We start from the raw sequence: 17,595 nt of genomic DNA on the forward strand, positions 1-17,595 counted from the left end.
AAACTTTTTAATTTATGTAATGCTATCTTAATTATAAAGAAACAAAGTAAATATTTTAATTTCTAATAATTTTTCATTAAAACTACAAAAGAAGAAAATTAACTTCTCCTTTGATTAAATGTATGAAGAAAGGCTTAAATGAATATGGAATTATTTTGTGCATTGTAGGAATTCTCAACTCAAACTGGATTAAAAAGTATTATGGCAGCTGAACCCCCCCTTTTTTTTATACATTTTACACATTATTATTGACTTCTAAGTACTGAGTGATGTCATCATTTTGAATAAATAATCATGGAAATTCTGTAATAATATTTATTGCATTAACTTGATCGATTTTTATAAATAATACATATGTATAGATATATATTTATATATAAAACAATCTATTATTAGAAAAGCATATTTATGCATGAACTGTAATAGTTTAATGACAAGTTTTTAATATGTATTTACATCACACATATATGTATATACATAATATGCATTGGTTTTTGTATTATGCTAGTATTCCAGTAGAGTAAAATTAATAATTCTAAACTGTCCTCTGGCCAACTAAGGAATGCCAAGAGATTGGTAATAAAAACAAAATATCATACAATCTCATGTTTATTTTGTATGAGTAAAAAAGTTTAAAAGAAAAAAGTTCATATAACAAAAGGAAAAACAGTATAAATGGATGTAGTAGACCAATTATTGTACTGCAAATTGCTGAAGTCTTGAGCATTTCCGTAGATGATGAATAGGCATTCAACAAATGTGAATTTTTTCAAAATACAATGCATTATTTGTAATAATGATAGTAATGATAATATTTTAATAACTGCACTCTAAACATACATTTATATATTTGCTATTATCCTAAAACAAACTACAGTATATACATACAAAAATGAATATTTAAACAATAATAAAACTAATAAAAGTTTTTGCAACGTAACTAAATTAACAAACTAAAATAATTCTCAATACTATCACTGACTTTTAACATTTATTAAACTAAATACACAAAAAAATAATCAAAACTGTAAAGGCATTAGGGTGCTGAATGCAATAAACGATTGAGGCCACAATATTTGATTACTTTCGGAGAGTTTTCAGAAAAAATATAGTTAAAAACAATACCATTACGACTTTATTTTATGCAAATTTTATGTAATTAAATAAATAATTAGGTTGATAACAAACAGCACAACAGCAAATTATGGTCCCATAGATTATTAAAAATATAGCATATGATGGCAATAAATTGCTCAAAGGCAGATAAAATATTCATCAACGTTTTTTCCGTTTTTTGTAAATTGGATTCGTCTCACTTAAGTCATGAAATAAATGAAATTTAAACACAAAAATATTTGATTTTAAAGAGTTGTATGACACAGATGTATCTAAATATTGTTTTTTGCTATTTGTATATATCTGACCCTAATGACTGACTAGACAAGAAAGGTTTAAATTGAATTTTTCTTTTCTTCTTGCGTAATTATTATTAAATGATATGACTAAGTTCGGATTTATTAGATAAGTTATACTTTTCGATGCGAACCAGATTATTTGTGTAAAATTATATCATTTTAGATTTTAGAATGGAAATGTTATCGTTTAATTTATAATTTTATGTTCTATATTTATCTATTATTATTTAATTAAATAATGGTGTAGTTTATTCTGATGAAAAATATAGCAATAAGGTTGTTATATTTTAAATTTGCCATTAACAATTCTAACTGAGATTATTCTCATAACCTCACGTAGCTGATCTAGTCATGCAATATTATAAAAATTAAAAGATATAACTATCATAAGTAGATGTCCATGGTGTAATATGAACCCACGATGGCATTTTATCTAGAAATTCTTTGAAAGGCGCTGTGACCGAATCGTGACCATGAAGAAAATGTGAAGCAAAAGCAACATCCACAACAGCACTTTGTTTGGGATAATCTGGTGGAACCTATTAATGCAGAATGTTTAATCTTAAATATCTGAAAATTAAGTATATTTAACAATTCAATATTTTATGCAAACTTACAGAAAAATCAACCCAAAATTCCCAAGGAGGTGAATTTTCACCATAGGAATAAAAAATAAAGTAAGTTGGGCGACCTTGCCATTTTGGTCCCGCAAAAGGTTTGTCATCACCAAACGACCATTTTACTATAGAAATACGCTGATAAGGACACAATACTATTCCCATGTGACTAGGTCCTATTTAAAACATTAAAAATAAATTTCATAAAAATAAAATTATTATTCCTTATTATTATTAGATATTCTTACCTGTGGCACGAAATATTAATCTTCTGATATTATTATCCATTGCTTTATAAGAAATTAATTGAAATTTTTTGTGTGTATGAATTTTTGGTTTTACCGACTTCAAATAATATGTTTTGCTAAAAAAAAATAGCAAAATATTATTAAAATTTTTAAAAGTTATAAAAATTAATAGGAGTAACTTACTGTTAAAATGAAAGAACTTATTAGAATAAAATCAAATTACAAAATTTTGGTTTATTAATTCTAATGATATACATTTTGTTAAATCAAATAACCAATTTAATTTTAGCCTTTCTTTAATGTACAAATCCTTGAAAAATCATCATACCCATAAAAAATAAAACTGAAAACTAACAATTGAAATTTTTTGCTGAGAAATACAAATTTAATACAGCAGTTTTAATTTAGTAGAAGTAACAAGCCATATGAAATTTCCTTATTAAAGAAATTTATACAGTAGAACCTCGGTATACATCTGCTTTAGAATATGTCCTCTTTGGACGAAACAAATTTTGTATGGTATACGACTTAATTCAATTATACGCGCCATCTATGAACAAGTAGCACTATCGGTATACTAGACCAGACTAGATGTTTGCAGTGCCACGGTTTATAATTTTGTTAAATTTCTTCTGATTTTAATTTGTAAATGAAATTTTATTGTTTTTATTAATCATGAATTGTAAAAAGGCAAATGAAAAGCAACAGAAAAATAAAAAAATAACTAGAATCACAATGGAATGAAAAAAGAGATTGTTGAGAAATATGATGGTGACGTGCGTGTTTGAGATTTAACTGTTGCATACCGTATTCCGAGAACGACGATATCGACAATCGTGAAAAATAAAGACATTATTAAATCTGCTAACGTTGCAAAAGGGGTTAAATCAATTTCTAAACAGATTATTAGTATTAAGGGGACGTTTGATTTGATTTGATTTAATGATTTAAATAATATAACACAATATACTGTAATAACTTTAAAAATCTATAGTAAAATTTATTTTTTTATTAATGTGCTCAGTGTTTAAATTATTTTACAACCCCATTAATGTACCATATCAAGAGGGGTTTTTTTTTTACATGAGAATGGATTAATCATTTTTACATTACTTGTTATGGGAAAGGTTGATTTGGTATACACTCAAACCTGTTTTTGTGCAGTCTTTTTTGTGTGATTTTTTATTTATGCGATTTGTTTTGTGCAATTTTTTTTGTGCGGTATACTAATTTGATTGAAATTCATATACCGCACAAAAAAAATTGCACAAAACAAATCATACAAATAAAAAATTGCACAAAAACAGGTTTGAGTGTACGTCCTATTCGGTATAAGTCCAAACATCAGGAACGGATTAAGGTCGTATACCGAGGTTCCACTGTAATTTAAATCCTATTCTGTAGTTAATAATCAGACTAAACAAAACATTGAAACTATTTAACATTCAATAATATGAAATTTATTGCTATTAAAAGAAAACTCCAGAAAATTTAAGTTCAAACCTACTTTTAATACAAAGATTCTTAATGACTTCAACTTTAAATATTGAAGTCATTAATGTATTGAGAAATAATAATAAAAATTCATGTTATTTCTTAAGTGTTTATCCTTTTTAATTAAAATTAAGAAAAGACAACTTATTAACATTTATTAGAAGATAGCTTCTCTATGTTATTTATAAAAACCACAAAGAGAAGAAATTAGAAATTTTATCAAATGTTATTTATATTACATGAAAAAACATGTGCAATGTTCAATGCTTTTGAATTTTTACTATTATGAATTAGTTACTCAAATTAAAAACAAACAACTATGAGTTACAAAATCAATATCCTAATTTCTATTACTATAAAACACTGTGCTGATAGTGTGGATGAAAACTGCATAACAACACATTTAAACTGTAAATAAAAACACTTTTTAACTGCTTAATTACTGTGATAAATTTTATTATACAGTATTATATTACAGAACAAATTTAAATTTTAATATCTGCAAGAAAGTGTACAATATTAGCACAATACAGAATTTTTTTTACTATTGTTAATTGGTTTTTATAATTTCAGATTTTCTGTCCCCCAATATATTTATCTCTTCTCCTTGTTACTGAAATAACTCTATAACTACCAACATAATACCTTCACAATCTGCTTTTAACTTAATATATCTAATTAATGAAAACTGTGAGAAAGCTGAATATCTTTAGTTAACAAATAATGTTTTTAGAAAAAATTCTATATCAGACCATTTATAGATTATAATTATTTTTAATTGTATTAGTTGAATAGCAGATGTATTTTTGCCTTGTAACTTTTAGCTAATAATAATGTTTATTTCATGATATATGAACTATAATGCTAATGTTTTTTATTTTATAAATGTTTGTGAATTATAGTAGGTGATCCATTAACGAACAGTTTGGACTGTGAACAAATCAAATAGCAAACACTTTTGCGAAAGATTTTTATGTTCGAACAACAAACACATGTTTGGATAGTGAACACCTCACAGAACAAACACAAGAAGCAACGTGAAATAATAAATACCAATTGGACTTCCTTTGTCTCCAGGTGACAATTCAAAACCTTTCAGAGTGTGGGAGACGTCAATATTGACACTCAACACAATACATTAATAGTATTCCTCTGCAGTTTGAAACTCTCACTTGTAATTCCAGCAATTTTTTACCTTTCTGACAGAAAGAATTTTTTATAGTCTTTGCAAGACTGTCAGGCACTCGTTAAGTTTTGCATCAGTTTTTATTTTCGAAAGGTGAAGGTTTAACTGTCCCATCAGATGTTCGTTAATGATTTAACACCAAATTTCAAATTTCGTCCAGACCTCACATTTACATAATTTTTGTCCACTAGTTGATTTCCGTTCTCTGAATTTTTGTAAGTGCTTTTCTGAACTTTTTATTTAAAAAAGAAACTGATAAGATTATGAAGCCTAAAAAGAGTGGAGTGTAGAGAACTGTGCTCACCATAAAACCCAAGCAAGAGATAACAGCCAAGATAGAGAGTGGGTTGATGTCTGATGTTGCTAGACAGTATGGCTTAAACAGGTCTACAATAGGCACAATCTTAGCTAAGAAAAATATAATCAAGAAGACTCAAGCAGCTAAAGGAGTAATGAAAATCACATCTGAGAAACAAAGATGTGAAATCTATGAAAAAATGGAGAGATTGCTTTTAACTTGGATAAAAGAAAGGGAAATGAGGAGATGTAACTAATATGACTATCACTCAAGAGAAAGCTACAGAAATTTTTGAAAAACTGAAGAAACAAATTCCTACATGAGGAGATAGAATTCAAGGCTACTTCTGGATGATTTGCAAAATTTAGAAGGAGATCTGGCATTAAACATGTGGTAATTCACGGTGAGTCTGCTAGTGCAGATAAGCTGAGAAGTTCTGTCTCATATTCGAAGAATTCATTAAAAAAGAAGGCTAATTGTCCACAACAAATTTTCAATTTTGATAAAACTGGTTTATTTTGGAAGTACATGTCGAACCATACCTAACATCATGAAAGATCAGAAGAATATTCCTGGGCATAAATCTGTGAAAGACCAATTGACATTACTTTTGAGAGCTAATGCTAGTGGTGATATGAAGCTTATCTTTCTTGTCTATCATTCTCAGATCCCTACAGCATTCAAAAAAAAATTCCATAATAAAAGAAAGACTGCCAGTGATGTGGAGATCGAATAAAAGGGCATGGGTCATGCAGGCTCTTTTCAAAGAATGACTGTTTGAAGTTTGTGCTCCAAGCCTCAAGGATTACCTTCAGACCAATGTATTGCCATTGAAAGTGATGTTGCTATTGGACAATGCACCAGGACACCCAAAAGACCTTGAAGATAATTTGCTGGAAGACTTTCCCTGGCTGACAGTTCAGTTTCTGCTTCCAAATACCACTTTGTTGAATCAGCCAATAGATCAAGAGTTTATTGCAGGTTTCAAAAAATTGTACTGTTTTGTTGGTGTTTTGAAAGCATGCCAGTTCTGCTCAACAATGATATTAAAAATGTTTTGAAAAAAAAAAAATTTGATATTCTTGAAGCTATCCAGCTCATTCAAAAGGCATGGTCAGAAATCACTCAACAACGGTTGAATTCTGCTTGGCAAATCTGTGTCCCTCCTGTATTCAGGGAGACAGAGATGATGTCCCTGAAATTATGGATGAAATTGTGACAACTGCTAGATATTTAGAATTGGAGGTGAATGAAGATGACATTGTAGAACTCATAATGGAACCCAAAACTGATCTGACGACAGAACTCCAAGAACTCTTAATGAAGAACAGCAAGAAACTCAGCAAGATGAGTTTTCTTCTGAAAAAGAAGAAGACGAAATAGAAACATATGCCAACAACTGCTATAAAAAGTCATATGCCAACAACTGCTATTAAAGATCTTTTGAAGAAGTGAGAGAATGTCAGAACAATGGTCTTAGAATGGCATCCAAACCAGGTTGAGGTTAATAAGGCTTGGGATCTCTACGATGACAATGCTATTAATCACTTACAAAAAATCCTGAAGAACATATAGTATAACAAAACCAATTTTACTATAAGTTAATAATATAAACAAAATGCAATTCAAGTAATATTCTATTTTAATCAGGTTTTCAATCTCCAGGATTTTAATTCCCATCTTATGAGGTGGGAAAATATATATATATATAATTATTTTTAAATAAAGGCTATATTATATATTATTATGTTATTAAATCAAGCTGAGTAAATCTGATATTGTGTAAGAGCAAATATTCACAAAATAAAAAAAATAGGCATTCTCCCAGCATATATAGTCTGCCCAAATAAGAAAGACATCAAATATTACCTTATGTGTTTTTGACTCCATATTCAATTACATTCAGGTAGCCAGTTTAAACAGCTGGCTACCTGAAAATAAGCATTTTATACATATAAGAAAGACATTCCAAAGAATAAAATATATAACAACGTCAAAACGATAGGAGAGAAGATACGAGTGACAGGAAAATGCATTTTCTCAAATAAGTGTGTTTAAGATACAAAACATCTAATACTACATAATTATTTCATTCTGATTAAAATTGTTGTTAATTCAATTTCTGAGCTTGAATTTGTCACATATTCGAATAAATAAACCTACTATTTAGACAATACATCCTATTCTTTTTATGTCAATAGACTTCAATATTAATAAATACTGAAGAAATTATTATTAATCACATAAAACCTACATTTATATATTAAAATATTACATATGTATAATATTTTAAGCTATTTCAGGCTTAAGAGATTTGACATAAACTAAATTCCCTAAAAATAATAATGCGTCTGTACATTAGATATATCTATCTCATCGTGTTTCTTCCTGTGGACATTGCAAAAATCTGAAGCAAACTGCTACAGCGCAAATTCTTGTACAAGAAACAAACTGTATAACTATGATATAAATAAATAAAGTTGACTTCTACTAAAATCAAGAAAATCTTTAGTCTTTATAAAAAAGGGGACATTTTCCATAAACTATTTATGTTTTTTTTTTAGTGTGTTGCTTAATATTTTTTGATATAAATCTGTTACCTTTCTTTTGTTCTAAAATGAATAGAAATAATAAATTATACACAAACATTGTGCCTATTCAATTAGTTATTCTCTATTCTAGGACTTTAAATTTTCATTCATAATATGTAAGAGATTATTTGCATTTTTAGTAAATTTTAAATGAAAATTTAAACACATACAACACATGCAGTATTTGAATTTAAAAAAAAAAAACAGTTTGGCAGTTTTACCTGAGTTTTGTCACAACTGGAAAATAATAAGGCATTCCACAATATAATTCTTTACTGCAATCCATCAATTCAGCATTTTTAAGTTCTGAAATGTGTGGATAAAGGGACTCTGGTCCATTAAAATCCAATGGTACAATCCAAAATCCCCAGTCATTTGCTGTTATTTCACCAGCTTTATTATGAAATGTGCGTTCTATATGCTAGTATATATAAACATTTATTTCTTATGATTGAAAAAAAAACTAAAATTTAACATATAAATTTATTCTTAAATATTAAACTAAATACATTTATTTTTTTCAATTCATTATTAAGCTTACCATAATAAAAAATCTTTGCAGTGAAGGACTTTTGGGATTGTCAGAATAAGGAAATCCAAGTGGAGTTAAGCAAATAATTCCTAATGTTACTATTGTAATTACGACTAATGTTATCAATGTTTTATGAATTTCTCTTACAAGTTGTATTAAAGTTATCTGTAATATAAATGATTTTTAATATCAAAAGAAATTCAAATAATTTAAATAATTTGTAGTTTATATTAAAAAAATATTTTATTAATAGTTTTTTTTTAAATATAGTACTTTTAATTATATTAATGCTTGATCAAATTTATTTCTTAAAATTGCCTTTCGTCATAAATAAGATGTAATATATAGTTGTGATAATTTTTATTTTTCATTATATAGAATATTAATATATTTTTACTTGCAGTACAACTGAAATTAAATTATTAACATATGATAAATATACTCACAATATATGAGAAACTACAGAAGGTAAAAAATCCAGTTATAATTCCAATGAAATATTCAGGTTGATTAGCAGCACCTGTTCTTCCCATAATTGGAATAAATATTTCATATACTAACCAAACATCCGACAGTGCCAACAACAGTGGAAAAAATTGCATAATTAAATTAATAACCACTCTTTTATTTGAATCTAGAGAAATAGACAAAAATAAATACTTATTTTTATAATGTTCAAATACAATAATGTATAAATAATTAAATGAAACTTTTTATGAAGTTTTATTATAATTGAATTAGTAAAACAGCAAAGCCATTTTTGGGACGAGACTATGTCTAAGGAGAGCGTGAGCAACGCATGCGCAAATCTTGCACTCGCACCTATTTGTACAGTCAGTCTCAGCATTTCGTATTTTCTTTTGACCCGATTCTCAGTCCCCTGACTACCTACAAGTCTGGTTTATTTTATGTGCGCGTGATTTGGGCACCAAATACTCTGTGACAAATTATAACTCCTGACATGTACTCCTTCATACCTCTAAGGTGTACAGCCGTTGACAGCAGTGCGATTTTAGAGACGAGACATAGTCGCTTCAATAATAAAAATATTTAAACCACATAATCAGTATTAATATCATTATTATTTCAATGTTAATTATATTACAGTAGTTTATCAATACTATATCTTATATACTGATTTTAATCAGTGTTATATATATAAAGTTTTATTGACCTCACTCAATCACTTATTCACTAACTGTACAAAATGTTTGAGCAAAATCAGATATCTTACGAAAAAATCAAAATAGTGCAGTCAAAAGGAGACATCAAGTGTGTTACTAAAAAAATCTTAAATTTTGAAAAAATATTAAATGTTTTGTGTGTTAAAAAGCTTTAAAGTTAACATTCAATGCTTAGTGGCAATTCCAACTAGCTATTGGAAGCATTACATAAATTTAAAATAAAGAATAAAAACAGGGCAAGATTTTACACTGACATTATTTAAATGTTGTTAATGCAGTATATGTTCATGTTATTTGAAAAGGATGCAAGTGTAGTAAATGTAAATTATATTAAATCAAATTTCTAGAAAAGAATTTGGTTAAGATTATGCTCATTGGAACATGTTTACATCTCCAACTCATAAAATCAGTTTTACTGTTTATAAAAAAATTAATTTAATTATATTAATTGTAAACAATTGCAAATTTACTTGTATAGTTAAAAGATCAGAGAAATATAAACACATTTGTACAGTAATATCATTTGTTTGTAGGAGAGTTCCATTTTAACATACACTTATAAGTAATAATAAAAAGAACTGAAGAAGAGCCTAGACGGGGCTACAAAAACGTTTGCAACCCTAATACTAACCACTCCGGTTATCTGGTTCTTACGTAAGTGTATTTTTTGTATGAATTTCCAGTGTGTAAAGAAGATTGAGTAAGTAATAATAAGTTGGATTTTAAAATATTGGGTTGATGCAAAAGTTTCTGGAAGTTCCAGATATCTGTAGGATATTCAAAATTGTTCTCCAATAGATGGCATCTAAAAGTTTCTTGTGATGTATGTAAATGAAGTGTGCTGACTTGCTCAATCATAAGTGAAAAGATATTGTGTGTGGCAATACCACTTTTTAAATATATCAAGTTTGCCAACACTTTCTTGTGGCCAAATTTGCGTGTGTCTTTACAATTATCAATTTGGTATAAAAGCTGCTTAATCTTATCACCATATGGCACAATTGTTTCGGAAGAATTTGGTTCCACAATCTATTATTGGTTCAGTAAATTTAAAGCTGGACAATATGAAGCTGAAGATAAGCCATTTTTAGGAATACCTTCTGTCTAACAGGAAGAAGAGTTGTGGCAGAGTTGTGAAAGCAACCCATGCCTGACCACAGGAGAAACAAGAAAAACACTTGGTTGTGACCAGTCTGCCACAGTTTTTCACTTAGCTGCCATTGGAAAGATGTGTAGGATCAATGTTTGAGTTCTTCACAATCTTAATGCAAGACCATGTGTCAAGGTTGACCTAGAGAACTGTTTGATCTAGGCTGGGAGATTCTCCTCCATCCTCCATATAATTCAGACATTACACCATCCAGCTACCATCTCTTCCATTTCATATAACATTTCTTGGATTGAAATCAATTTGCTAATAATGAGATAAAAACTGCCCTTGTAGAGTTCTTCAAATCAAAACAGCCTGAGTTTTATTCAACAGGAATCCATGACTTGCCCAATGATAGAAGGAGCTTCAGTATAATGGCAATTATTTTCTTGAATAAACTATTTTGTGTTTTTAAAATAAATGTTGTACTATAAAATTCTAGAAAATTCCAGAAACTTTAATATGTAGAGTTTATAACTTAAGATTTTAATAAAGTTATTTTGATTTTTTCTTGACCAGTTATTAATCTATGTATCCCTAAACTTTTTCATTAAGAATCACACTGAAAAAATTTTTTGTTGTATATTAAATTTCAGTAAATTCAGCCTTAAATTCTTAATGAAATTAAAAAAGCACTGCTTAAGAGAGAATATTTCTCTAGAATCAAAAATATAAATTTTGAATCATCTTTAAAAGGAGAAAAGGAATATGTTGTAAAAAGATGAAATTTAAATATTATCATCATCCAGACCAGGCCTGGCCAACCCAAAGTGTTTCGTGGGCCACTTTGATTACACGTAAAATTACGGTACGCCACAATTCAGGCAAACATGCTTTTAAAAAAGTAAAACAAATACAAAATGAATAAGATTTTATTGTTATACCAAGAATTTGTACTTGTGCATTATAACAATGACACATGCAAATTTTCATTTATTTAATTGTTTTGGTATAAACACATAATGGGAAACAAAAGTTTTAATAGATATATAACATTGCTTAGCAGGCCACACAATTTAACGTGACGGGAAACATGCGGCCCGTGGGTTGGCCAGGCCTGATCCAGACCATTACAGGATTTGTCATTGCTGAAAATCTTCTATTTTTGCATATTTGACAGATTTTTGTTAGCTTTTGAATGTAAACCTCTTCTATTGGTATATAGTCCCATTCAACATAGTTTCATATTGTACAAAATTTTATAGGAAGCTAACAATCATGTTACACAACGTTTCCTGTATTTAGAATTGGGTTTGAAACCTTCAATAAATGAATCTGCACCTACATTGAAAATGCATGGGAATACTTTGAAATTATTTTTTTTTTAAATAATTATCATACAGTGCCAGAAAGAATCAATTTGACTAAAATCGTGAATACAATGAAATGTTGCAAATCATAAAAAAATTATTATGTATTTACAACAATAATAATTGTAAAGGTATCAGCTTTAATGAATTTTAGTTTTTTAAAACTATTTAGTAAAATTATTTAAAATAACTGTAAATTTATACTTACAATTATAGAAAAAATGATATCCGTGTTTCTTTAAAAGTTTTTCTTTCTTTCTTAATTTTTATTTATAAATTATAATTACTAGTTTATTTAAAATTCCTTTCTAATAAAATTGTTAATGACCATTTCCAAAATAGCAATCTTTTATAATTTTGAAATATTCAATTTCGTGATCCGTTAATTTAATCAAGCTAATTTAATTTTTTCAAAAATATTTTTATTTAATAACTTTTTATTCTGTTTATTTATATTATATACTGTATATGAAAAAAATATTTAAAACATTTTGAAATAATTAAATGAATATTTAATGAAATATCAATAGTAACACAAAATAAAAATGTTTCCATCATTAAATACAGAAAAAAAAGTACCTTTTTCAGGTGACTTCACCCATGAATCTCCTAACAGACGTAAGACAGTAGGAAAAAATAAGAAACACGCATTGGTGTAGACGGAATGAAAATTACAACCCATGATAATGCACATCAGCATAATCCAAAATAATCGAGCAGCTTCAAAATTAACTTCTTCTGCTAACCAATCATCACCACCATCCTATGAAACATTTAATTAACTATGGTTATTTCCTATCATCTTTAAAGTTAAAAAATACAGCAGACTCTCGATAAGTCAAATTTCCTTAACTCGAATTTTATTCTTGTTCCAACTTCATTCCCATAGAATCAATGCATTCTGTTTCTATAATTCAAAGTAATTTTTTGCAAACTTAAAATTTAATATCCAAAGATTATTTCATGTCTGATTTTGTGAACTTTCTTTTGCATTTTCAAAATTGCTACCTTTTAAATTTTTATATTTTGAAAATTTAAAGACATAATGAATACATCTCTGATTTGACAACTTAGTGAATAATTGGTCGATCGAATTTATGCATTTGTCTATATGTATTTTCTTATTTAGAACTAAACATTCAATACTGTATAAATTTCATAGTAAAGTTTGAATTGCATACTGGTATTTTCATAGTTAATAGTGACCAGTTAACAAACGTATTGACCATTTTCATTCTGAAGTAGATAGAAATGGTATACAAGAGAAAGCTAAAAATTTTGTCAATACCAGAAAATTTATCTGCAATAAAGACTGCAGAAAAACAAACAACGTGCAACTCTTCTTTTGGGGGAAAAATGATAAATAATGAAAAACTGTCATTATTATTAATTGGAATATCTATCAAGCTTCAACCTGATGGATTTTCCAATGCCACACATTACTTACATAATATGTAGCAAATAAGAGAACATGGATGGCATCAGAGCTATTTTATAACTGGTTGAAAAAAGCTAGATATCTGCATGATTGCTTAAAACCAGAAAAATTTTTATTTTTATTCTTAACTAGAGTGCACTTTTGGTGAGTTCTACTCCTCAAAACTACAACTTCAAGATTGTAGCCTTTAAATCAGCTATTCATTGAAAACTTTAAGTTATGACCCAGAAAGTTATTGTACAAAAAATATTGCATATTATTCAAGATGGTTCAGATGAGTTTGTATGAAACTACTAGGTGCAATGCAAATGATTAACAAAGCATCATTGCAAATTGCTTTATAAAAATAGGTTTCAGTCACCAATTTGTCAATACTTCAAATAAATTGAAATTTCCATCAGAATCTACCAACTATATTGCTGAAGATTGGGCCAATCTCATTACAGCAATGATTGATGAAAAAGTGTCATTAGGAGATTTTGTCAATGACTTAGCTGCCTGTACACACTTATCTGAAATCATCAATAATGAAGTAAGAACAAATGCAAGAAACAATCAATGATGATGAGGAAGAAATAAATCCTGTCAAGGATAAATATCCTGCTCCTCATATCTAGGGAAGGAGAAAAACTCTTGAGCTTTTAAGGGCTTTCTAGAAACTACATCGTTCATAAAATTAGATACTTGTAAAGTGGTTGACTGCATCAAAAAATTGTTGCATAAGAAACAATGAATTGTTGATGATGAACTCATAACAGACATTTCACCAATAGTATCTTTGTTTTGTTATTTTGTACATATGTTAGCTCAAAGACTAAAAATGCTCAATCAGAAAAAAAAAAAAAACAGCTAGAATGTCTTCTGGCTTTACAGAAATGGCAACAACAAGCAATTTTGCACCCTACCTGCTTATAGAGAGTCACAATGTGTTCTGGAATTTTAAAAATACAATAATTTGTGTTGGGACTGTTAAAAAAAAAATATGATCATAATGTGTTCCAGCATTATCAACATACCATAATGTGTGATAGCTATTTCCTGTTTATTCTGTAGTAGCAGATACAGTTTAGGCTATATGAATAAATATGTATAATAATTAAGAACAATGTTGGCGCCAAGCTCAATTATATTTGCAGGAACAGTTAAAATAACACCTAAAATTACAGTTGATATCTTTCAAACATCATTTTCACATTTTGGTCAATGTAGTATCTTTTACAGTTGCAGCTTACAAAGTCCTATTTATTTCCACATGTTATATTTGAGGCTGAGCAAAAAATGATAAACTTGAGGGCATATCATGTACATTGATGAAGTTGTTGTCAGCAGTTGTAAACTCATTGCAAGCAATGAGTTTACAACTGCTGACAACAACTGATCAAGTTTACATTTCTTGCTGCCCAACTAATAGAGTCCAGACATGGTTGCTGATGTGACATCACATAAAAACTGACAAATGACTGAATTGATTTTGAACCAGTTCCACTTTTCTTTCTCAATAAGATTTAAGATGGCAGATTGTTGTTTGCATATGTGATAAAAATGCTGGAATGCATTGTCCTCTTTATAAGCAGCCAGAATGAAAACTTTCTTGTCAAAGTTCTTTCTGTAAAGCCACAATGCAGTCTGGTCATTTTTCTCCTCATTGGACTTTTTTGATATATAAGTCTAACACAAACATATTTAAAGAGTAGAAAAATAGTGTATTTAAGTTTAACAATATTGTTTGTATTGTATTATTTACAATTTCACTAAAATGATAGCAGTTTCTAAAATTTGAAATGTCATTTACTTAAAAGTTTTTCCTCTATTCCTTTGGTATGAAGTATCAAGAGTCTACTGTAATTATTTTTATAATATTTACCTTCCTTCTTCTAATTACAAAATACCAATGCACTGCAATCATAGATGCTATAGAAGGGCAAACATATAATCCAAATATCCAATACGGTTTACTGTACCAAGACATTGCACCACCAATGCACCCAAGAAAGAAAGCTATGTTGAAGCACACAAAACAAGAAACAAATAATGCTCCAATAGATATTGCCAAAGCAGTTAGAAGCCTTTTCAATTCGTGAATTGGACTACTTTCTAAAGAAAATAAAATTTATAAAATACATTAAAATTTCAAATCTTTCATGTTTGAAAAATATTTTCTTCAATACACATCTGTAATACAGTAATATCAAATTGTAGGTGCTTTATATGTTATACATCAAATTTAGATTAAAATCTAAACTTGATGTATAACGTATAAAGTAACACTCAAATTTGAAATATTAACACATTAATCTAGCTAAGGATCAAAAGTTTTCAATTTAATATGTATTTAAGACATCTCTCTCTTCAAAGTTTCATTAAAAATATATCATTTTTGTAGAAATAAAAAAAAGCAGGAAAGGGCTCTTGCTCAACTCTCCCAGCAATTAAACAGGAAGTTAAGGACCATGAGGATTGACAATAATTTTCAATTAAATTGCAATGTAAAATTTAAAAAACAACAAAAGCTTTAGTGAAATTTCTCATAATTCAGCAAAATTACTCTTATTTAAAAAAATATTTATCTTAAAAAACACCATCACACATTAGTACAAAGTGTGGTGCCATCTTTATGATATTTTATTAAAAAATAATTTTTATATTATTAATTATTATAAAAGGCAAAAACCTGAATTTTGAGGTTAGAGATGAGTTTCTAATAAACTGTAAATCACTAAGAATGACTAAAATTTTCATTAAGTCTGACTCCACTCAACATAGGACACATGACCACTTCTATCTCCTCAGCCCTTTGACCATTAACCACGAAATTTAATAGCATCAATTCTCCACATAACTCTGCCAAAGTTCAAAACTTTTAGTTCATCCAATCCTGATATAATGCAAAATACATGTTGACACAAACAAAAAACCTTACAAAATTCTGTTTTTTTTTTCTTTTTTTGCATTTTTGGACTCCTTAAATGTCTAAGTGTCAAAATGTTAACACATATATAAAAACTGGGATCAAGATTTGACCTATCATCATACTTTACCCATGTTATTTTCTATAACAGCTGGGAAAGTAACATGCAAGCAGCTTACTAATTAAGGCAATCAAATAGAAAACTTTATTGGAAAAAAGTTTTTGCTCATATTTATTACTCCATCTATGATATGATATAGAATAACGTAATTTACAATTTGGAATACAACCATTCAACATATTAAATGAACAACATTGAAAATTAAAATAATGTACAATGTTCAATGTTAAAATAATGTCTGTTATGCAAGTGCATGACAAAAAGTATCAGCTGATAGAATGAATACAGTTTAAATTTGCACTCTTCTGTCAGATGATAAACACAAATAAAACATTCGTTTTACATTACAAATAAATTTAAAAATAAAATAATAAATATTTAAAACATAATATTAAACAATAAATTGATAAGATATATCATTCTAATAATTGTGAACTTATCAATACTAGATATTTGCTCTGTTGTAGAGAAAGTAAAATTAAGGGAGTCCAACAGTTCCTTCTACATATTATGTACTGTACAAGGCATACATCATATTTATTAATAATGCTATCATATCTAGAAAAAATATACGTGTAATTATTCCATCAATCTAAGTGGATAATGTCTTCTTAACAGTTGAATAAAGATGTGAAAAGATTAAAGTCTTTAATTACATTAGGAAAAGCATATAACACTGTTACATTCCTTTTTTGAAGAGAATGAAAGGGAGCTAGTTTATAGATGTCATATGTTTTCCTGTTCAAATATCTATTATTTTATGTTTAAATTTATTTATTACATTGTAAAAATAAATTTTTCACTTATGTTTATGTATTAATCATCTGACAGAAAAATTCAAATTTACACTCCATTTATTCAGCAACTTAAATTTTTTGTAATGTGCTTACATTCATAGGCATTACTCTAATTTCATATGTTATTAATTAGATATGTTCAATAGCTGTGTTCCAAATTTTTAATTATAATGATCTTTATTCAGATCAAAGCTGAAGATGGCTTTTCCATTCAGCTACTTAAAATATTCAAAAGATGAAATTAATGCCTTGAACATTGAACTGTAATCAATTTTATCCCTATAACAAAAAAACTGAAAACTTTTT

At 28.0% G+C, this 17,595-nt stretch overlaps 1 protein-coding gene across 1 annotated transcript in view; it reads right to left on the reverse strand.

Annotated features, from left to right (window-relative positions):
- Positions 1-1,244: 1,244 nt before the first annotated feature.
- LOC136984056 (endoplasmic reticulum metallopeptidase 1-like) overlaps positions 1,245-17,595 on the reverse strand; it is a 43,128-nt gene continuing 26,777 nt past the window's right edge. The window contains exons 7-14 of the mRNA XM_067280977.1: positions 15,328-15,557; positions 12,605-12,788; positions 8,828-9,015; positions 8,391-8,546; positions 8,071-8,270; positions 2,281-2,396; positions 2,033-2,208; positions 1,245-1,954 (exon numbers count right to left, since the gene is read on the reverse strand). Coding sequence (XP_067137078.1) covers positions 1,784-1,954; positions 2,033-2,208; positions 2,281-2,396; positions 8,071-8,270; positions 8,391-8,546; positions 8,828-9,015; positions 12,605-12,788; positions 15,328-15,557 — 1,421 coding nt within the window. The 3' untranslated portion in view covers positions 1,245-1,783. The remainder of the gene's footprint in view (positions 1,955-2,032; positions 2,209-2,280; positions 2,397-8,070; positions 8,271-8,390; positions 8,547-8,827; positions 9,016-12,604; positions 12,789-15,327; positions 15,558-17,595) is intronic.

Source organism: Centruroides vittatus, unplaced genomic scaffold, assembly GCF_030686945.1.
Source record: "Centruroides vittatus isolate TY-2023 unplaced genomic scaffold, ASM3068694v2 contig_900, whole genome shotgun sequence".
In the NCBI taxonomy this organism is placed as follows: Eukaryota; Metazoa; Arthropoda; class Arachnida; order Scorpiones; family Buthidae; genus Centruroides; species Centruroides vittatus.